The 23599-nt window shown below is 34.9% G+C and overlaps 1 protein-coding gene across 3 annotated transcripts in view; it reads left to right on the plus strand.

Moving 5' to 3' along the window:
* The window catches only part of pik3r3b (phosphoinositide-3-kinase, regulatory subunit 3b (gamma)), a 462891-nt gene that overhangs the window by 140279 nt on the left and 299013 nt on the right, over positions 1-23599 (plus strand). Inside the window, exons 1-3 of one of the 3 annotated variants that reach the window (XM_073952389.1) lie at positions 9067-9252; positions 9558-10038; positions 10116-10429. The exons of 1 other annotated variant lie outside the window; for it this stretch is intronic. In XM_073952389.1, the coding sequence (XP_073808490.1) occupies positions 10207-10429 (223 nt within the window). In that variant the 5' untranslated portion in view covers positions 9067-9252; positions 9558-10038; positions 10116-10206. Of the gene's footprint in view, positions 1-9066; positions 9253-9557; positions 10430-23599 lie in introns of those variants that run through there. One more of the 3 variants, XM_021476737.3, reaches the window with a different exon arrangement.

Raw genomic sequence — 23599 nt, forward strand, 5'->3', positions numbered from 1 at the left:
TGCCACCTCCTGAAAACGATGCCTAAAATCTGCCTGTGCTTCTATTACACACTTCAGCAGCTTTTCTCCCATCGCCTACACTTGAAGACACATGTTTTCATGTGATAAGCGAAATAAACATTCCCTACAGTAATTTGACTAAAATTACATTCACAGCGTAACGTCTATATTACCTTCCGCTAAACATATGACTGCGTCTATCTCACCATACTTTTCTTATACTGACCATGGGCCACCAATACATTCCTGACCTCTGATTGGCTCAATATATCTTCAGTATGTCGACTGGAGGGGGCAGTAAATGGGAGCGTTCAGGCAAGCATCAAACCCTGAGGGCTTCAAGGCCTGCATTGGTTGTCATTATAGACTATGACAGTTTCACAGTTCATGCATTTATATTGACAGTACAGGCATAGACAACTGAATGTGAGATCTACATCACCAGTATGTAGAAAATATCTTTGCGTTCAGCAGAAGCAGGGGGTCGTATAATTGTGGTTGGAGGTTTTCTTTGTAATCCAAACTTTTTCTATTTACTTTATCAGACATTGGTAATCTTAAATGTATCTGCAAGAGTAGGTTCGGTGTAGGTGGGTCTGACAAATGAAAACAGATGTGTTCTGAAAACATCTGGCACGGTGTGAATTGGTTTTTGCTTGGGCTTGTGTGGGATTGATAAAGCTTTAAAATCCACAAGAGGAATGGTCCAAAAACCAATAGACTTCAGATGGTGTTGATATTCGTTTCAGCATTATTTTGTTATACTTTTACTGAAAATAGTTGCACACATTAGAATAATGTCAGTCAATCAAAATGAAACCTTCAAAAGAACTGTATAACATAACACATAGCAATTATTAAGTGCTTTTTTCTGCTTTTCAAACAGTTAACTGCTTTAGAGGTTATCATTTTCGGAATACTATGACAATGTATTTTATTAAAATTAAGGACTTTAACATAATTTTACATTGAACAATAACCTTGTTGTTGTTTTTTTCTTTTTTTTTTTCTTCTTATTGACTTACTACTAATAACCTAATGTCCTAATGAAAGTTACATATGAGATGTACTGTAATTGCTCAGGTATACAGATTGTTCAAAGGGAAACATTAAAATAAGGATGAACAAGAATTAAAGCTAAACTACATTAATAATAATAATAACAATAATTACATTATATAGTGCTTTTCTAGACACTCAAAGCACTTTACAAATTGTGGGGAATCTTCTCATCCACCACAATTGTATAGCATCCACCTGAATGACACAACGGTAATCCCTATTGCTCCAGACAACACACCAGCTGATTGGTGGAAAGGAGACAGAGTGTTAAAACCAATTATGATATGGGGATTGTTTGGAGGCTATGATGGACAGAGGCCAGTGGCAAACTTGGCCAGAATGCCGGGGTTTAACCACTCTTTTTTTTTATAGGACATCCTGGGATTTTTAACAACCACAGAGAGTCAGGACCTCTGTTTAATGTCTCATCCGAAAGACAGTGCTCACTAAACCTTATATAGTCCCCTACACTATACTGGGGAATTAGGACCCATACAGACCACAGGTTGAGCACCCTGATGGCCTCACTAGCACCACTTCCGGCAGCAACCTTGCTTTCCCATGTGGTCTCCCGTTCAGGTGCTGTCTAGGCGCAGCCCTGGTTAGCTACAGTGGGTGACCCTGTAAGAGTTGCAGAGAGCTAGCTGCCGGTATATGGGCATATGTGTCCACATTGTGTCTGTTATTTGATGTAGGCCAGGGGTTACTAGACATAAAGCTCTATGGGAGCATGGGCCCCCTAAACCCTCCATAAAATATTGTTTACTCTATAAAAAGCTGTAATGAATAAATCAATAAATGTATTGTTGTTATTATTACATTAAGTATTATTATAGATTTATTGTTATAAAAAAATAACAGAAATCAATCAAATGTAAAGACACAACTGGAGTCATAAGCTAATATCTTCAAAGAAATCTTTTGCATGAATATTACTTTCAGAAAACCAAAAAAAATAATGTATAAAATTATATTTTGTCTGAGACCAGACTGATAGCTGAGAATTTATGTTAATATGTCTAATCTCCCTAACTCATCAGCTTTCTTTTCTGCTGCATACAAAAAAGAATTGATCTTACAGAAGCCATGTGTAGTCAAAATAATATCATCATCATATTACTTAAACATTTAGTTTTGCCGACTTGCAAAACTTACAGCAGCTGACACCTTTGCATTAAAGGCTGTTAAGCTGGTTTCACAATGTATGAGCAACGCATATATATATATATATATATATATAGAGAGAGAATTTTTTTTTATTTATTTTTTTTTTTTTTACTGAGGTACGTGCTACAGTACATGGGGTCTAGTGATGCCTCTGATGTACGCAGATATGATATTGACTAAAAAAATTATTTACGTATTTGATGAATAACAGTGAAAAGATATAATATTCCATTATTTTTGGTAACAAAATGTAAAAGGTGATTAAATGTGAGAAAACCCATTTCTTTTAAAGCATTTTGTTTACTTTTACTTTAAAAAGTGAGTAAACCCATTGCGCTAAAATTATTAAGTAAATAAACTTTTTATGTTTGTAATTATTCAAATTCAAAGTCTTTATTCAACACCAACTTAACTGTTAGAAGTTACTATGAGTTTACTCACTCTTTTTTTTTACTTAAGTCAACTTGTTGCTTTGGGGTGGTGCGGTGGCACAGTGGGGAACGATGTTGCCTCGCAGCAAGAAGGTCACTGGTTCGAGCCTCGGCTGGGTCAGTTGGCATTTCTCTGTGGAGTTTGCACGTTCTCCCCGTGTTCATGTGAGTTTCCTCTGGGTGCTTCGGTTTCCCCCACAGTTTAAAGACATGCGGTACTGGTGAATTGGGTTGGCTAAATTGTCTGTAGTGTATGTGTGTGTGTGTGTGTGTGTGAATGAGAGTGGATAGTGTTTCCCAATGATGGGTTGCAGCTGGAAGGGCAACCGCTTCGTAAAACATATGCTGGATAAGTTGGCGGTTCATTCCACTGTGGTGACCCCAGATTAATAAAGGGACTAAGCCGAAAAGAAAATCAATGAATGAATGAACTTGTTGCTTTTAAGGCAACAAGTTTACTCACTTTTTTAGGTGAAGTTCTTCTGATGTATATAAGAGTGTCATCAGTGAATCTATGCAGTGAAAAGGCTCCCTAAATCTTTTCATTTACCTCAGTCATGTTCCACAGTGATGTGCATATTAAGGAAGGGTCTTACTTCCCCATCAACTTTCATCACATTGACACTTATTCACAAATGGTATTTCTAACAATAGAGTGCCTCACAATACCCCCATGGGTTAATGGCTTTATTCTGTCACATTTCTCTTTTGTATAAAATACAAGTTTCTCCGCATGTTTGTAATCTTGTGAAGGCAAGCTGGTCAGAAGAACACAGCAGATGCTGACTGAAGATGACTATTACCTTCCCAGCTCAGCTGTCACTGATTGAAAAGGAAATGGAGTTTGATGAAAGCGAATGGTAGGGATTGCTGAAGAGGGCATCTCGGGCTCTGGATGCCGTGAAGGTTAATGCAGAAATGCTAATGGCAGAACTAAACAATTTGTGTCTGTCTTTACACAAGCTATGTCATTATGATATGGAAGAAAGGTCAGATGCACTTCTTTCAGGTTCAGTTGAAAGACAGCTTGATGGGCCATGTCAGGGAGCACTTTATCTCAGCTGCTGTTGTCATCAGGAATGTTTTTGTTGTTGATTTGCCATTTTCTCCAGTCCAATAGTACTAATACTAGCAATACTACTACTACCACCATATGTACTATTACCACTGCTGTAAAGTAACAAATTATAATGACTCAAGTTGCTGTAATTTAGTAGTTTTTCTTAGAAATTGTAATTTACTAGGACGTTTTATAAATTTGCACCTTTGTTTTCTCTTGAGTGCATTTTAGTGGTACTTTTACTCCCCTACTTTCCTTCCACCTGCAATCACTACTTTATTTTTACTGTCTATGGCGATTAGAAAAATCAGTCCTGTGATTCTTGTCCAATCAAATCGCACATAAAAGGTAAGTCACATCATAATTAACTATTTCAAGACATGGGCGATTTATAATTGCAGTAAACTGTTTGGAAGCATTAAAAGTGTCCAAGAAAATGTCCAATATCTACACGCATTGACCCAGAGACTGTTTAAATGCATGTCACTGATGAGAAGATGACAGATGTTTACTGTATGATATGCCGAAATAACCTCATACACTCAGCAGACGCGAGGCATCATCATGACGTCAGATTGATGTTGTACCCTAACCTTGTGGGGACATTGCATTTTTGTTTTGAAATGAAAATCTGGTTGACATTTTAGAACCCAACATTCAATTCAATTCAATTCACCTTTATTTGTATAGCGCTTTTTCAATGTAGATTGTGTCAAAGCAGCTTCACACATAAGGTTGTTGTAAATTGTAACAGTGTAGTTCAGTTTTTTAGCGTTAAAGTTCAGTTCAGTTTAGCTGACATCAATGTACAACCTAAAATCAACCAAATACCAACGTCTAATGATCTTACAGCTTACCGTTGTGTGGACGTTACCACTATCTATCAAATGTTGGATTTTAATTGCCATACCTGATAAATAAATGTCAGAATTTGACATCAATATGACGCTTGTTTCAGATGTTAAATTTTGGTCACTTTCTAACAAAATCTAAAATCAACCAAATATCAATGTAATTTGACGTTGTTATTGTACATCAAAATAACGTTGTCCTAAGACACGGGCTATACATTGAATTTTGGTCACCTGACATCACAACCGAAATCTAAACTAATATTATTGCCTTATGACATGTGCATGCTGGGCAATAACTAAATGCACTACAGATTGTACGTTTACACACATTTTACAAATAACATGTAAATTCACCAGCTTTTTAAAGCGTAATACTCACTGTAGACTACTCTTGAGTACTTTTAAAATGTCTGTTTTAATATTTACAACAGATACTTTTACTCTACTTGCACTATACATTTTTAGGCAAGTAATGGTACTTTTACGCTTTTTCTGTGCTCTTTCCATCACTGACAACTACTATGATGATAAGAATAATGATTTTTTTTGTCTTCATTTGACAGGACAGTACAGGTTGACAGGAAGTGAAGTGGGAGAGATAGGGGAGTAGAATCAGTAAAGGTCCACGAGCCAGGATTTGAACTCGGGACACCCAGAGAGCTGCTGCACCACATGTCGGCACAACCACTGGGCTATCGCACCAATATTTTAAAATAATTTTTATAAATTAATAATCTTTGCCACACTTAGCATTCAAGTATTTTTTTATTTTGAAGCACTAAATGAATGTCTTTTGTTATGAGTCACTCGTTCGTCTTTTTTCATTTCCTTTCTGTTCTGTATAGTATATAACTGAGCCTTTTTAAAGGATTTACAAAGCATAAATAATCCCTCCTTTATATAAGGTCATAAAACTGCATTAAGTTATGTTAATAAAGCATTTCTTAACATGCATATTACTAATACCTGAATAATATAATGCATTGATGTTTGTTTGAATAGTTTATTAATTATTTGCTTATACTCTTACTCAATCAGAATGATCAAAAAACCATCAGCTACTTTAAAATAACTGGCTTGTAAATAATGCAATACTTAATTTAGTAATGAAAAATAAATTATTAACTATTTATGAAAATAATATCATTGAGCACAGTATAAATGTGCTTATATGGGTCAAGAATATAACGTGTGTAGCTATAATCAAAAAATTATTTATTGAATCAACATGATTTAATCGTAGCACCCATTGTGCATCTAAACTAATCAAGTAAACTTGAACTGCTTTGAATGTGTCATATGAACACAATATAAACTTTTAAAAAATAAATGCATTTCTTTTGTTATTTATATTTTATGTGTGATAGTTTTGTTCGAAAATAAATAAGTCAAATCAAAAAATCAAATCAACATGCAACTTCTTTGAAGCTAATTGAATTAAAATGTTGGTGTTGTGTTTATCTGATTAAATGTATTATTGACTCAATGTCAGTAAAGCCTTCAACTCAACAAGATTCGTCCTTGTTACATCAGCAAGTTTTAGTCTTGTCCATGTATGGATATTAAAATCTGTTGTGTTTCTTCAATTATTTGTCTTAGTTGGCAGCATTGAAGTTCTTAACTTGCAGCCGACCTGCTGTGATTTCACCAAATTACCAATATTGCCTCACATCCTCACAATACTGTATGTCTCAAAGTATCTTTTTGGCAGTTAAGTTAAACCATGGCGTGAGACAATTTATGTATTAACACAAATAAACATAAAATGATAACAAGAGGATTTGTAAATAACTTTTTTAAAGCTGTAAAATAGTAACCCAGAAGAAAATAACGGTATTTAATAAAATGCCAATTACAATAAAAGATGTTCCAATCTGAGCTAACTCTACACCACATTTAAAGGAATACTGTCATAACCGCTGGCCACAACAGCTTCTGTCCAGCTAAAAATGTACATCTTCTTTATTTAATCACTACATGAGTCTTGTTCTAGCTCAAGTTCATGCCCTAGCTTGTTTGAAGGGAACAGTGCAAAAATGAAATCGTCGACATGCAAAAGAAAAAGCAAGTGCATTTTTGTCTTGAAATTTCTTGTGCCAAGAATAAGTTGTGCATATATTTATAAAATTCAGTCTGTTAAGCTAAGCATGCACAGTGAATTGTTGTTCGTATGCTGTTTTATTGGTGGGTATCGAACCAGCTTACCGCCACCTACTGTGATGGAGGCGCACAGTAACTCATGTGAAGTCGTTCATATGAATTTCATTCAATCAACAAGTTCTCATCTAATTCATTTGATTATTTCTTCATTTAGTTTCAAACAACTAGAATGAATCAATTAACAGAACTAAACTCGTTCCATTCTTTTCCACAAGACATATTTGTTATTTGCAAATCGAGCAAGTGGCTTTGTTGGCTTTTTGAGTGTATATTTATAAACTAGCTACTAAAGTCTATTCATGTAATTAATTTTTAATAAATGATTTATTAACCATTTGGTAATGCTTAATATATTATCTGTGTGCGGTTAGCATAATTTTGTTATAGTAACTTACTATGTTTTTTAGATTAGTTACCACTTGTATAGGTTTTTTTTTCTCCTTTGTTATTATTTGTGATTTTAATATTAGTTTCAAAATTTGATTTTTAATGATTTTTTGAGTCATGGTGACGCAGTGGGTAGCACGATTGGCTCACAGCAAGATGATTGCTGGTTCGAGCCCTGGCTAGGGTAGTTGGCATTTCTTTGTGGAGTTTGCATGTTCACGTGGGTCTCCTCCAAAGACGTGGTATAGGTGAATTGGGTAGGCTAAATTGTCCATGTAAGTGCGTGAATGAGTGTGTATTGATGTTTCACAGTGATGGGTTGCAGCTGGAAGGGCATGAATGTTCTCGTGATTATTAACCACTATATTTACATAAATTCATGTTATATAGTATTCAACATTTGAAGTGGATCAAGAAGTTTTTTTCAAATTGTTCTTAGACAAGAACAGGTGTTCTTAGGTGTTTTAGAGCAACTTTCATGAAAGCGTTTGATCCACTTCAAATGTTGATTGTAAAACTTTTTGAAACAGGGTTATAGTAATATTAGTACATTGACACCATTACATTATTTTAGTTTAATTATTTGGGTAGCGATGTCACCTCACAGCAGGAACCTTGCTGGTTCGAGCCTTAGCTGGGTCAGTTGGAATTTCTGTGGGGAGTTTGCATGTTGTCTCCGTGTGAACCCTGGGTTCTCCATTTTCCACCACAGTTCAAAGAAATGTGCTATAGGTGAATTGGGTAAACTAAATTTCTTTGTAGTGTGTGAGTGTGAATGAGAGTGTATGGGTGTTTCCCAGTGATTGCAGCGGGAAGGGCATCTGCTGTGTAAAACTTATGCTGGATAAGTTGGCGGTTTATTACGATGTGGCGACCCCAGATTAATAAAGGGACTAAGCCGAAAAGAAAATGAATGAATGTTTAAGTTTTAAAGTTTTAAGATTGCGAAGATTGGCAATGTTTTTACTGTTAGAAAAAGTAATGAACATTCTGAAAGTTTGAGAGATGTGTAAATGCTTTTCACTGAGTTGAGGTCCATTGTAACTGGCTAACTCACAGATGATCTCACTAGAGATGCATACATTGATGTTGGGTTGTCATGTTTATAAAATGTTAACACAATTACAAAATACTGGAGTAATGCACACACATGTTTATTTTAATGTACACCACATGCCATTCCTAGCTAATCATTGACTTTTAGCCCAATAGCTATTTTTTTAATTATTAATTTAAAATTAATAATTATCTGCATATTTCAGTCAATAACAGTAGTAGTTCTGGTAGTACGAGTACGATTACAATTAAGATTAAGATCATAATTTTTAAGTGCCAATAACAGGTTAATATCTTAATAATAGGCAGGTAATAAGCCTATAGTAAATGTTGTGAATTACTTAAAGTGTTACCAAACGATGGTTATTCCCTAAGCATTTATATTTTCTAGTTTTATTGTTTTCCTATAGAATGACTTTAGATCATTTAGATTTGTTTTTTTTTTCTTTTCATTTGAAATAAATTGCATTGAATGTCAAATGTTCAATGCCAACATTTACACTGATTTGCAGTAAGAGTAAATATAACTTATCAATGCATCTTGAATAATCCATGCAGTTTGTCTTAAACATGTCCTAACTAGCTCTTACCCATTTGATACGTATAACGTTTTTCCTAAAATATTGCAACATTTAAATGAAATAATATTGGATAAAAGGTTTAAAAAAAACTATTCTAGAGAAAGCATTATGCTGATGCGTGCCTTTAACGTGATCTGCGCACGTCAGACGTGTATTATATAACTGCGTGGCGAGATGAAAAGTACGACGCAACATTTTCACGCTGCATTGCGTTCTTCACATCCTGACCGCTCCATGAGGACATCCCGACTTCCCAACTTTATCCCACGGCGTGACAAGCAGACAGAGGAGGCGTGGTATCTGACGTCACTCGGGCTGAACCGTACTACAGCACTAGTCTGGCTGGATGTCTGACTCAGCCACGCAGGTTGTTTGGGGGAATATATTTTAAACGCACGTTTTTATTAAAAAGACCGTAAAATGCTCGCTCCTTGCTCTTGTTTTGGACTACGCGCATCCTTTGTTTCGGGCGGTTTGAGGAAGTGCGACAGGAGGTAAGTTATAGTATCACGCGAGTCGAGTTTCTGCACGCTGTACACAAGTTGGCAGTGTCCCAATCACGCGCTGCAAGTCAGACATGTCATTTTTACATGTCAGTTTTCATTGTGTTACTCTACGACTGGTAAACACACAGAGTTATGCTATGTATGCATGGTTTGCATAGTAGCTGCATTCTAACAATGCAGAGATTTTTTTATATATAGGCTGTAAATTGGAATACAAAAGTTGCTCTTTTAATGCTGTTATATTGGTTTGAGTTAGAATTTGTAAAACTGACTATTTAAATGAATGCTTTCAGGTTTTGAGGTGTTTATCAAGAAGATGTCCAAGGCTCTTGCTCTCTCATTTTATATATAGACTGAAAATGTCATCTTTCTGACCACACCTGCAAATGAACTCAGAGGTTACTTCAATAAATGGTACATTTTTCTATGTGGACTAGTGCCAACGCTGCAGAAAAAGCCCAGCGTCCCGATTCCAGGTCACTGTGTCCCCAAATTAATGCTGCCACTCTCCAGCACCCGCCACCCAATCGGTCTGTTTCTCCTGTTCTCCCCATGGGGCTGAATTTTGCATTCTCTGACCCTGTTTGTAACTAATTCCAAAAAAGTTTTTACTTTTTCTTAATAGACTAAATTTAGAACTGCGCAATAACAGCCCAACACATGGTACTGTTGGAGTTTTAACCCTTACAAGAAACTCAAGCTGAATGTCGATGAGCTCTCAGGATTTAACCCAAGGACTGTTCAAGTGAGTTAGCACTCAGGATTTTAAACCAGGTCAGTTTTAAACAAGCATCAACTCCAGAAAAGCCACCAGAGCGCTCATGTGAAAAGTAAATCATGAGCTCTGACAGTTTTTTCCAGTACCGTGCACTGTTCGAGTACAAACAGGAGCGGGGCGACGATATCTCTCTGCAGCCTGGTGATCTGCTCACCGTCAGTAAGATGGCACTGCTGGCATCTGAGTATCAGGAAGGCGATGAAAAGTGCCCCAAAGGCTGGCTGCATGGAACCAACGAACGCACTAAAGAGAAGGGCAACTTCCCTGGCACCTTTGTGGAGTATGTTGGGGTCGTGAGGACAGGCCTTACTTCAGGAAAGCCCTGGCCAAGACCTGTGCCACCAACACCTGTAGGGCCTCAGCCTCCAGGGGCTTCAGCTTCAGAGGGTGAGTTTCACTACTGTGTGGATATTTATGTATCTTTTAGCAAGTAAATAAAATACATATGAAATAATAGTGAAAAAGGAAATATTGAACAAAAATACATCTAGAGTATTATTAAACCCCCTGAATTATAAGGCCCCTGTTTCCCCCCCCCCCCCCCCCAATTTCTGTTTAACCGAGAGAAGATTTTTTCCAACACATTTGTAAACATAATAGTTTTAATACTCATTTCTAATAACTGATTTATTTTATCTTTGCCATGATGACAGCACATAATATTTTTCTAAATATTTTTCAAGACACTTCTATACAGCTTGAAGTGACATTTAAAGGCTTAACAAGGTTAATTAGGGTAACTAGGCAGGTTAGGGTAATGAGGCAAGTTATTGTATAATGATGGTTTCTTTTGTAGAATATTAAAAAATATATAGCTTATAGGGGCTAATTATATTAACTGCCTTTATTCTAGCTAAAATAAAACAAATAAGACTTTCTCCAGAAGAAAAAAAGAAAAATATTATCAGACATACTGCAATTTTTTTTTTGCTTTGTTAAACATAATTTTAGAAATATTTAAAAAAGAAAATAAATTTCAAAGAGGTTTAATAATTCTGATTTCATAATAAATACATATTTGTTAATATATTATAATCATGTATAAAATATACATTTGTATATAAGAAATGTTTGGAGAAAAGGCATAACAAATGTAAAAAAAATTTTTAATATTGCAAAATTTCATCTAAAAAATAGATCAAGTCTGGACACTTTGTAGAAATGGCATAAAAGAAATGTACAATTAAAAAATTAATAAATATTGAAACATTAGTATACATAAATGAATTTTTGTAAGAATAATACAAAGTGGAAAGTAGAAAACAAGAAAAGTTCAACTATGTAAATGTCTGTGGAAATGTTCTAAAACAAATATAACATTTCAAAATAAGTATAAAAATAAAGGGGTTTAATATAATCGAAAATTGTTATTAAAATAAAGGGTTAAACATTTGAGATAAAACAATTAAACAAATAAATAAAGTTTTAAAACAATAAAAGCAATTATAATATTAATAAAAATGAAAGCATATATATATATATATATATATATATATATATATATATATATATATATATATATATATATATATATATATATATATAAATATATAATGGGGTAAAAAAAATACCACATCTATAGGGCATCCATAATCCCATCTTTAGAGCAAGGTGGCTAATTATGTTCTCTCCACATTCAGATTAGGCAGCACAACCCTATAATAAAACGCTTCACTTGAAATTTGGGGACATTGTGTGCAAATCAAAGACTTCAGCTCCAACTAGGGAAAAAAACATTACTTCCAATACTGATTTTAGGCCTCTGTCAAGGATTTGTGAATGTGTCATATGCAAAGATAAGAAATAAGCACTTGCACTAAGGGTATTTTATAGCCAAAAATACATCTAAAGTGTGGTGTTAAGCTCTTCTGGGGCCTGTGTTGCCCCCGTGTTTCTGACTGTGGTACAGTCTGCTTGTGGGGGTGTTCATATGCTAACTAGGTCAGACAGCCAAGTCTGCTAGTTCAAAGACCGCTCTTCTCTCTTACTGTCTGGGGTGCATGTTTCTTTTATGGTGAAGGTTTAGGTAGTATTTATGGTATTAATGTGTTTTATTCACTGTAGATCCTCTTTTAGTGGCTTATTGAGTTCCTTTGTTTCAGCCAAGGCGCCAAAGACGGTGATAAACAGCATAGCAAAGCCATTCCTAAGTGTCGAGAGAGGCAAAAACATGCAGTTCTGTTGAATAATTGATCACTGGTGCATTGGATGGCTGACAGTCAGCCAATCCTGAGACTCACCCTGTGCCAAGGGATCCTTGTGGAACACTGACGAAACACTTACTCTGATTGTAGAGAGTTTTATGAGTCTAAAGTGTCAAGTTTACCAAATCTATCAAATCGATTTTATTTTAACCGATTAGGTATTGCAAAGTGGATTTCAGTTTAAACTCTAGTTGAGAATGATCACATAGACGTTGTTGTTACATTTGTGTGTTATTTTAATGATATTAGAGATGCATTTTAAAGTCATTAGAGCCGGAAGTGGTGGATGACCTACATGCAGAGTCACACTACATTTTAAGCATGCAAAATTATGTACGATCCTGCTGTGAATATCTGCAGTATGATGTGGTGTCAAGCTCAATGCCCTCTGTTTTCAATCCATAAAGTAAGGCATAATAATGGAGTAGTGTAAATACAGTTTATGTTTAAAATGTTAAAAAGAGACATTGCAACACATTATCTTCAGTTTTAATCAAATTTTGAATTATTTTGAAATTAATTTGATGTATTATTTCCAAAATCACCATTTGTGTTAATTAGTCGTTGTCATGCAATATGAAATTTGATCCTTGTTTTGAATAGTTTATTGGTCATTGTTTTACTGCACATTGGTCAGTTTTTACTTGTTTGCTGTAGAATATGAAAAGTCTATATACAGTATGTGTGTTCACAGAGCCAAAAAATAATATTTTGTCAAGCGTGCCAATGGCCAGTGACTTGAGAATTTTTTTTTTTTTTATGAAAAGCATTGAAACTGTGTTCATAAAAAAGGCAGAACAAATGATGGAAATACATCTGTTTGCATTGTATTTCTATTAAACAGCATTCATAATAATAATAATGATAATAATAACAACAACAACAACAATAATAATAATAATTCATTTATTCATTTTTTTTCCGGCTTAGTCCAATTATTAATCAGGGGTCACCACAGCGGAATGAACCGCTAATTTATCCAGCATATGTTTTACGCAGCGGATGCCCTTCTAGCCGCAACACAACACTGGGAATAACAATACTACTACTACTTCTACTACTTCTACTACTACTACTACTACTACTACTACTACTACTACTACTACTACTAATAATCATATTAATAATAATAATAATAATAATAATAATAATAAATAAACATATAATAATAATAATAATAATAATAATAATAATAATAATAATAATAATAATAATATAACAACAACAACAATAATAATAATAATAATAAAAATAATAAAAAATATTATTATTATTATTATTATTACATTTAAATGTAAAATTCCAAAAAGCAATGCTGGTTGTTGTTGTTATTTTTTTGTTTCTAAGTGTTGTGGTGAAACTTATCTTCTGAAATGCTTCTCTTATTTATTTTGACAACAGATTTATAAACCTTGTTACACACTTGCCAAGAGGTTTGGCGCAGTTGCAAATGCACATTATAACTGAGTTAAACTTGCAGAGATTTAGCTGAGTTTACTGCCACCCAGGCCATTCCAAAAACACTAAAAATACTGTTATCATGAGCTGCTCAAATAAAAAAAAAGACCACAGTGCTGTGCAGCAGATTACGTATTTATGTAATTGCAGTGTTGCAATATATTTTGCAGTGTTTGTGATTTTGTCATTATATAAGATGCATCACACTCTTAGGCATTGTTAGAATTATTAAAGATGTTCCAGCCAACTGTTGAATAATACTGCTGCATATAATCACCAACACCAATATTTTACACTCATTTGCCACTTGGCGGTTGTTAGATTGTTCATTCTTGCACAGCAACAGGAATATTGATGGACTGTGCTTTTCAATCCAAGAATAATCTAATTGTTTTAAGGTGCATGAAGTGACAAATGTCTTGAGTTGACTTGCTTAAATGCCCTTGTGTTAATCTGATACTGTGTTTTTTAGACAAATGAGACCCTAAACTCACTTGAGTTGTTCACACTTCACATAAATTGAATTTGGTTTCCACAGTTAATTCTTAGGACAATTAATTTTTTTCAAATGAAGAAATCTTATCTATTTGTTCAGAGTGTAGTTAGTATCAGTATCAACAATAGTTGAAGTAATGATGAAAGATTCTGTTTCATGTCTAGACTTTTTCTTACAACAGATGTTAGGAAATGGAGGACTGAATTCTTATTTACCTGAGAAGACATGAAAAACAGGTATTTTCTGTGTTACACTGTGTGTGAAATTGCTGACTTGTTCACTTATTCAATATTTACCACATACCTCTAGAACAGGGATCACCAAATTGTTGTTGGAGTTCCGGTGTTCTGCAGATTTTAGCTTAAAAAGAGATTGGTGACCCCTGCTCTAGAATGTCAAAGTTTACTACAGGAGGAAGTGTTGTGTGAAAAAAATGATGGAATTGGACAGTTTAAATTCATAAAATAAAAAAAATAAATTAATAAAAAACTTCATACAAAAAAAAAAAATGGAAGTGATTAGGTAAAAGAAAAATTGTTACAAAGTGCTGTAAAATTTTATAATTTGTTTTTGATTTCAAAATATTAAATTTTTCTCATCTCTATCAATGTTGAACATCATTGTTTTGCTCATTATTATATTTTGAGCCAACATGGTTTCATGATTGTCATAAAAAAAACAGTTTTTTATATAAATTTTATGCACCCAAGTTGCTACAAATGAACAAACAAACAACAAAAGTAATCATTGTAGCCAAAATTCTCTATAAAGAGAGAACAAAACTTTTGAATTAGGACTGGGCCGATAGAAGATATTAAATCGAATTATGATAAAATTTATGTCAATAATAGTGATAAGCTCTGGACTTTTTTACTCTATATTGATTCAATAGCCAATCAACCTGCAGATATGTGCAACAATAGGTATCGAAAGTGTATTGATATAGAGAATAAAAAGTATCGGCTAAAAATGTTATGCCATTTAAAGAATTTTTGTGGCTTCAGTCATTGTTGGGGTACTCTTTTAAATCTGGAAGCATTAACAACTGATTTCAAAACATATATCGTTATCATTCAGTATGGAAAAAAATTCATTAAGATTGCATTTTTGCTATATCGTCCAGCCCTAATTTGAATTGCAAAACTTAGTTTTAGGGTGCTTCAGACCTAGAAGTTTATTTCGGAACCTGGCACTTTTCCCCAGTCCCCAGCATATGTAAATCCAGCAATCGTGCTCAGATCCGCGTCAAATTAATCGGTCCGAGATTACCTGAATATGGTGGTCTTGGCTTGATTAAAACAATCTCTGGAGTGAACTGATTGTAGTTAGAAAGCAATTCAATCCAGACCAGGGTATATCACAGTGTATTGTTATTACAGTGAAAGCAAAACTCACAGAAAACAAAGTGCAACATTGTAACAGTTTTAATTCCTGTTTTGGAACAGAAGAATCCATCCACAGGTGTGAAAGTGCCCTTAATAAAATTTAATAATTCTTTTTAAACTTCACCACATATACATTGTAAATATTCAGTTCAAAAACTCAAAAACTAAATGGATTGTTGTAAAGTTGGCAGTAACCATTGTTCCCATCTGTCTGTAGGTCATTTGGAGAATAATTTTGATCTTTTCAACCCTCAATGTAATTTGGTGTTGACTGTTCTGACCTGATGTCATCTCTAGATAGATGCTGCAATGGAGAAAGTCCAAGAATCAGCATATGCTGCTTTGTGCATTAGCATAGTTTTATAAGGTCAACAGCCGTCTCTTTGATTTTTGGCTCTTCCCTCAATCTCTTCTTCTCAGCAGAGACGTCATTAGCATTTCATGTTTGCGCACATTTGCTCCAGTGTTACAAAACGTAGCCCATTTTGCTTAATAACAGCACTATGTCGTGTCTCCTAAGCATACAATTGGCTGTCAATTGTTGGACGGGCTAATGGTGGAGATGCTGCATTCGACAGCTGGTTTGTCTCTTTGTGTTTTTCCTACTATGAATAAACTAGCATGTTCCCATGCAGTAATGGGGCAAAGATCAACTTATTAGCTGCCCACCAGCTCTGTGAAAGTGTCAGTTAAAGCCTGCAACCCTCGCATTCACCATTATCCTTGTTATTGACTTCAGATCCATCTCGTTTGATCACTGATGCCTGATTACTTGACTCGGGTTTCTCTAAGGCTTTGTGCAGTCGTATGGTTGATGAGGAAAAGCCACTTTTGGCGTCTCGCTCTGATCAAGCACACAGTGATGTGTTAATAGATGAGTCGGTGAGCTGCTAAGTGAGATGATGGCTTTCGAAGCGACTCTGGGAAGAAGCATGAGCAAGTCTTTCTGGGATCAATTTTCCAGACATGGAGGTCAGGCATCGTGGCTGTATTTGTGGCTAGACTTAATGAGGAACTGAGCTGTACATGCAGTCCTCCATAAAGTACACCGAGGAGAAAAAACTAATATTCTTTATGAGTTTGAAATGACTGCCAGCAATGAAATATACAAAAGCACATTTAAATATTAACGTGGGCTGATATGTTGTTGTTGTTGCTGATTCTAGTGCTGCCACGGAAACAGGTGTGATAATTGCTCATGGCATTTTCATCATAAGTGTGGATGAAAAATATGAGCAAAATTAGCCCACCGTAAAGCATGTCCAAATGTTCTGTACCAGTTTTGGTTTTTAATAAATAGAGACAACTAGTTTTACATTTGTTTTATGCATTTAAGACATTTTAATTGTTTTTGAGCATGTAATAATAGCAACAACAACACAGTAATAATAATTTACATTTTAAAAATAAAAATTAAAAAAACTCACAATTCATTAGCCACTGCTACAGCCATTAGTGTCACATGATTTGTCTTTAATATATATATATATATATATATATACTGTATATATATATATATATATATATATATATATATATATATATATATATATATATATATATATATATATATATATATATATATATATATATATATATATATATATATATATATATATATATTGGTCCATATTGACATGATAGCATCACGCAGTTACTGCAGATTTTCACAGATCCCTGCTCATCAATCATGCAAATATCCTGGTTAACCACATCCCAAAGGTGCTCAATTGGATTGAGGTCTGGTGTCTGTGGAGGTCATTTGAGTACAGTGAACTAATTCTCATGTTCAAGAAATCTGAGATGATTTCCTCTATGATATGGCATTTTATTCTGCTGGAAGTAACCATTAGAAGATGGGTACACTGTTGTCATAACGGAATGCACATGGTCAGCAACAATACTCAGGTAGGCTGTGGCGTTGACACGGTGCTCAATTGGTACTAATGGGCCCAAAGTGCCAAGTAAATATCCCCCACACCATTACACCACCACCAATGGCCTGAACCATTGATACAAGGCAGGATGGATTCATGTTTTCATGTTGTTGATGCCAAATTCTGACTCAACCGTCTGAATATCGCAGCAGAAATCGAGACTCATCAGACCAGGCAAAGTTTTTTCAATCTTCTATTGTCCAATTTTGGGGAGCCTGTGCGAATTGTCACCACAGTTTCTTGTTTTTAGCTGACAGGAGTTTAATCAGGTGTAGTTTTTTTGCTGCTGTAGCCCATTCCTCTCAAGGTTGGACGTGTTGTGCGTTCAGAGATGCTCTTCTGCATACGTCGGTTGTATCAAGTGGTTATTTAAGGTACTGTTGTCTATCAGCTGGAACCAATCTGACCATTTTCCTCCGACCTTTGGCATCAACAAGGCATTTGCCTTGCCTTTCATTTTCTCTTTTAATATATATTTATTTATTTTACTGTAAAACCAAACTTTACTATTCTGCTTAAATCATTATCAATTGCATTTAATTGAGTCATAAGCTCACGTAACACTGCCTTAAGATATTAAAGCATTAAATAAAAGTTTTTATTTTATCATGATTATTACTCTAATAAAGCTTTCAGCCTGGGTAAGTTAATGAAGCTTTTCTAAGCTATAAATCATTTTGAGTAATGTATGTTTATATAAAAGCTTTTCAATTCAAATTTTACCCATGAAGTCCCTGCACTAAGCTTGTTGACTGACCAATCATGGATTATTTATCCAAAAAAAAAAAAAGCTGGGAGAGTAAAAGAGGTAGTTCAAACCATTTACTTGCTGATGAGAAAGTGATTTCACACCCTTATAAGTTCCATTTCTCTGTTAAACACAAAATATGATATTTTGGAAAATGTTAGAAAACTAGTGGGGAAAAAGATACTATGGAAGTCATTGGTTATAGCTTTCTAACATTTTTTTTCAATACCTTATTGTTTGTTCATCAGGGGGAAAAAAAACCCAAACAGGTTTCTGACAAGTGAAGAGTGAGTAAATGATGACAGAATTTTCAGTTCTGGGTGAATATTCCATTAAATTTACAGCCAAACAACACTCTATGAATGCCTGTTTTGACAACAATTGAATCAGTTGACAGCTCTATTGTGCAAAATATCAAGCTGAGCTGTGCAGTTCTTTGGTATGCCATGCAAATGGCAAGGTGAAAATGTTGGCGGTGATTCCACTGCTAGAATCCACTGTTTAAGACTCAGTGTTACAAGCTTCATTTATGGCTTTTGGCTCCAGCAGCTCTGCTCGATTTGCCCTTGTGTAGTGCTTTGTGCTCCCATGTGACAGGGAGGTTCAGAGTCGGCCAAGGCTTTGGCAGAACACTTGTTGGCTCCCATATTTCTTTGCTCCGCTCAGTTCCACATTAGCTCCGAAGGTGGTGGAGCGATTTCAAAAACGTAACCTTTTTAAACTTAGATTAGGACATTGCAGTGTTATAGCATCATTTCTGAACCAAGTGGCCCTGCACAACCCAGGTGAACTTGGCCAAAGCAAATTAAAACGGAAAAACTGGTTTTGAAAGCAGATCATATCTGAAGGTTCTGTTTTTTGTATTATTTCTCACTATGGAAGTTTTTTTTTTCTGCAAAAAAGCTGGTAACTACAAAAAACTGACTGCATGTGTTTGGAAACAGCAAATAAACAAGAATTTTACACTTATTCCCCATCAGAATTTCATTACCTGAGGTGTACAAGTTTGTATGCAATTTTCTTAAGATTATATGAGCTGTGAGTTGATAGGTTGTAGTCATAATGAGGACATTACAGGAAATACTGAGGTGAATGGTAATTCCTTTAACATTTTGTGGAACAATGTTGCTCTTCTTTTAACACAAATGTTAAGGTAAGAATTAAGGCGAGGTTACATTGTATTGATTGACAAATTGTTATGGGTTTTAAAGAACATAAAGGCTCGTTAAAAAACATTGAACTATATACATTTCTGGAGATCACAAACTATGTTGCCAGAGCTACGTATGGCTGCATTTCATCTTAAAAAAAAAACAAAAACGATATAGGTGGGTATGGTGCCGTTCTTTTTTCAATTAAATTCAATTCATCTTAATTTCATAGCGCTTTTACAATGTAGATTGTGTCAAAGCAGCTTCACATACAGTAAAAGGTCATAGTAAATTGGAACAGTTTAGTTCAGTTTTTTAGTGTTTAAGTTCAGTTCAGCTCAGTTCAGTGTAGTTTAATAATCACTACTGAGGGTCTAGACTTTGGAGCACTTGCCAACTGACTGCTTACCTCCATATGGGCAGCTTTCTTACTGTTACCAGTTTGTCCAGTGGCGGTTCCAGAAAGCAAGTAAGACAAATAATAACAGAATGAGAATGTGGTAAAATCTGAAAATGTGGTAAAAATCAGGTTGTTGTAAAGGGTTTTCCTTTTCTGGATTGCTTTTCAAAACAGTCAGTTGGGTTAAGGGATGTGGGTGGGTGCTGGTCTATTGATATATTTTAAAACACTATCGGTTGGGTTTAGAGAAAGAAGTGGGTGGGGTTATCGGTTGGTTGGTCAGTCTGTCAGTCAGTCGACAGTGGCCTTTACGCAAGAAGAGCAGGCACGAATGGCACTCGCAAGAGAAATTTGAGATCTCAAAAAGTGTACACAGCGGCCTCTGCGCAAACAAAAACTGCAAAAACACATACCCCCTGGGACGTATTTGGCACTTCTCAGAAATGTACATAGGGGAACATTTTCAGAACAAGCCTATGTTGGTTTTAAAACAAGGTTCACCCAAAAACGAAAATTTCCTCACCATTTACTCACAAAATTCTAAATTTTTTAAAAGTTCTTCAATGGTTACAATTCTTTTTCTTCTTTATTTTGAACCCAAAACAAGATATTCTGAAGAGTGTTGGAAAAATAGCTGTTAATGATTTCTGTAGTGGCAGCGAAAAATACTATGAATGACAATGGGTGTTTATTTCCATTGTTTTTCAGTTTATATTTCTTTGTGGAAATATAAACTGGAACTCAAAAAAGGAACTCAAACAGTTTTGGAACAAGTGAAGGATGAGTTATTTAATTTCTTATAGGTAATATAGATTAATTGTTATTATTGAAAAATAACCTCTTAGTGCGCACTGCTAAAAGCAATGGTTAAAAGAAAATATAGACATGTGTTGCACTTTCTCTCAGTAACAAAGCCAAAAATGAGAGGTGGTTAGAAAACAACAGTTAAGGAAGCATCTGATGGTAGCAATGTGGAATTTGTTTTTTCAGGAGCTATGAAATGACTCCAGTTTTATCAAGTCATGCTGATAATTGCAGTTTTGTAGTACTGTAGTAATAGTAACTGACATTTCAAAATGATCTTGTATATTTGTTAAAAGCTGTAAAATTAGTCAATGTCTACTGATTAACCAGTTAAATAAGCTATGATCAATTGATGATTTGTTCTAATAAGTGTTAGATTAAATGATCAAAATAGCCATAGTTGTAAATTAACCCAAATTTCAGACTAATGCAGATTCTCGCAATAGCTTTAATTTTTGGATTGCCAAAATTTGAAACAGGCATATCATCATTTTATATTTACATGACATGTTTAATTTTACACATCATTTGCAATGCAGGTAGGCATTCCTGTTTCTGCAGCTGTTCAGCATTAGAGCGCTTTGTCCCATGTGCATTCCCGAACAGACGTTTGAAGGATTTCACTTTAAGCATGACAACGAGGCCTGGTGCATCAGACCCTCTCAGTCATATCTCTCTGAAAATCCATCTCCAACTATTTCACTCAGTGCAATGCCAAGCGGAAGACAGCCAAGTCTTTGTGTGCCATTTTTTCCTGCTGTTGTGTATTCTCTTTCTCGCTTGTTTTCCATGAAGCCCAGGCATGGTGATAAACACTGCCTTCGCCTGGGAAAACGTTGCATCATAAATCTGTTTCTATCCTTATTCCTGTGCTGTGGCTGCAGGATTGGACTGTGGTTTTTCTGAAATCAAGAAGAAAGCACAAAAACGGCTAAAACTGCTTCTCAATATTACGCTTTCTCTAGCTATTTATGAGCACCCATAAAGACACATGCCTTTTATGTCCTTTTTTTATGTCCCCTTCATCTGTGCATTTTAAATGCGACCCGAAAAGGCTTGCGATAAATTTGTCGCAGTCTAATTTAACCAGCATAATACGCAAGGATATAAAATGCACCAGGGTAAAATGACTGGCGGGCTGCCTTTTGTAAACAAGTGGGGCTTAGTTTCTACACAAGACCATGTTGATTTCAACTAGTGTTAAACTTATTGTAAAATCTGAAACGCAAATAGTTATTGATGTAGAAACCGAGTGGTCATGGATTTACAGGTTATAACGGAGTTCCTTTGGTTAGTTGTCATACACCAAATTGAAAACAAAACACAAAAATTTAGCCAATGATGACCGTCCAAAAGTGCTTGTTGTTTTTCCATGTACTTGCATATATATATCGTCTATTTTGTGTATCCTTGCTCACAACTATTGACAAAATAAAATGATAATAGTTATATTTTACTGATTAAACTTTTCAGTGACAGTAAATATTTCATTGTTACTTCATGATTTGTAGCTCCTAAGTAACTTTTTTATCACTGCAGACGGATCAACAATTGACAATTTTATCGTGGCCCGGTGGAGGGAGGAAGGAGTGATGCTAAGCGACTATCAACCATTATCTCTGAGGATAAGCTGACAAAACATTGCTACAACTCTGATATGTTTTATTTATTGAAAAAAAAAAACACTGCAGTCTAAAAAAAATGCAAAAAAAACAACAACCTATGAATATTTTTATATGACCGTTTTGACCATTTAACGCGTCATAACAGTCATAACAAAAATGTTCATGTTTTTTAAAAAATCATAATCTTGAAACTTTCTTGAAAGTTTCTCCTAAAACTTTTTAATATTTAGATTAAAAAAAAAAAAAAAACTATGAACATTTATATTTAATTAAGTATGTAGTATATCATCTTTGCGCAAAATTACAAAAATACAAATTACCGCTTATGCAAGGTGGTTGTAATGCAGCATCTGTAGGGCTGAGAGTTAATTTGATGTTTTTCTCTCCTCTGGCTGCCTTCATCAGTCACTTACTATGCTTCCCCTTTTCTTTTTTCTTTTATCATTTCAGCAAATAGGATTGTACAAAAAATATTTGCTGTACTCTCCCAATCACTGCACTCAAAGTTTATCCAACAATGACAACTTCTGCTCCTGAAAAACTTGGTAATGTGAAAAGGGTCTATCCTGAAGATGTTTTCAACTGGTTCTCCTCGAAGGTGCTTCTGCATTGCACCGCTCCTGCCCATCAATCCTCCACTGTAGCACATGGAAAAGATGCGAGATGTGAACTCGTTGTGGGCGCTTAAGGGCTGTACAATATCGTTTCAGCATCGATATCGCAACGTGTGCATTCACAATAGACTCATCGCCAAGATATGCAATGTCCAGTCTGAATTATAGTTGACCAGAATAAACAGAATTGTATTTAATAACTGTATTTATATGGAATTTGTATGATTTATGCAAAATCCATTTCTTATTTAGAATTTTTGTCTTGTTTCTAGTCCAAATATTTACATTTCAAAGTGAAAACAAAATAATTTCACTTCTCACACTGACAGATAATTTACTTAAAACAAGCAAAAAAACAAAAACAAAACAAAAAATACTTTTCACATTTCTTCTGACGGTGAAAGCTAAACAATATTTTAACTTGATCTCAGAATTGATATTTGTACTAAAAGCATTATAAAAAGTAAGAAAAACATTTAGTGAAGTTTATTTATAAACAAATTTCCAGAGGATCATGTGCTTATGATTGATCACAGCTAGTCCTGCATTATCTACGCAGGAGTTTCTTACCTTAGTTATGTTCATCTTTCAGAATCCCTCCTTTCACCCTATACTCATCCCTTCTTACTTTATCAGGATGGCACAGCGGCCCAGTGGTTAGCACGGTTGCCTCACAGCAAGGATGTCATTGGTTCAAATTTAGTACAAATTTACTATTTGTAGGACGTGTCTGTG

This window comes from Danio rerio, chromosome 6 (assembly GCF_049306965.1).
Source record: "Danio rerio strain Tuebingen ecotype United States chromosome 6, GRCz12tu, whole genome shotgun sequence".
NCBI lineage: Eukaryota > Metazoa > Chordata > Actinopteri > Cypriniformes > Danionidae > Danio > Danio rerio.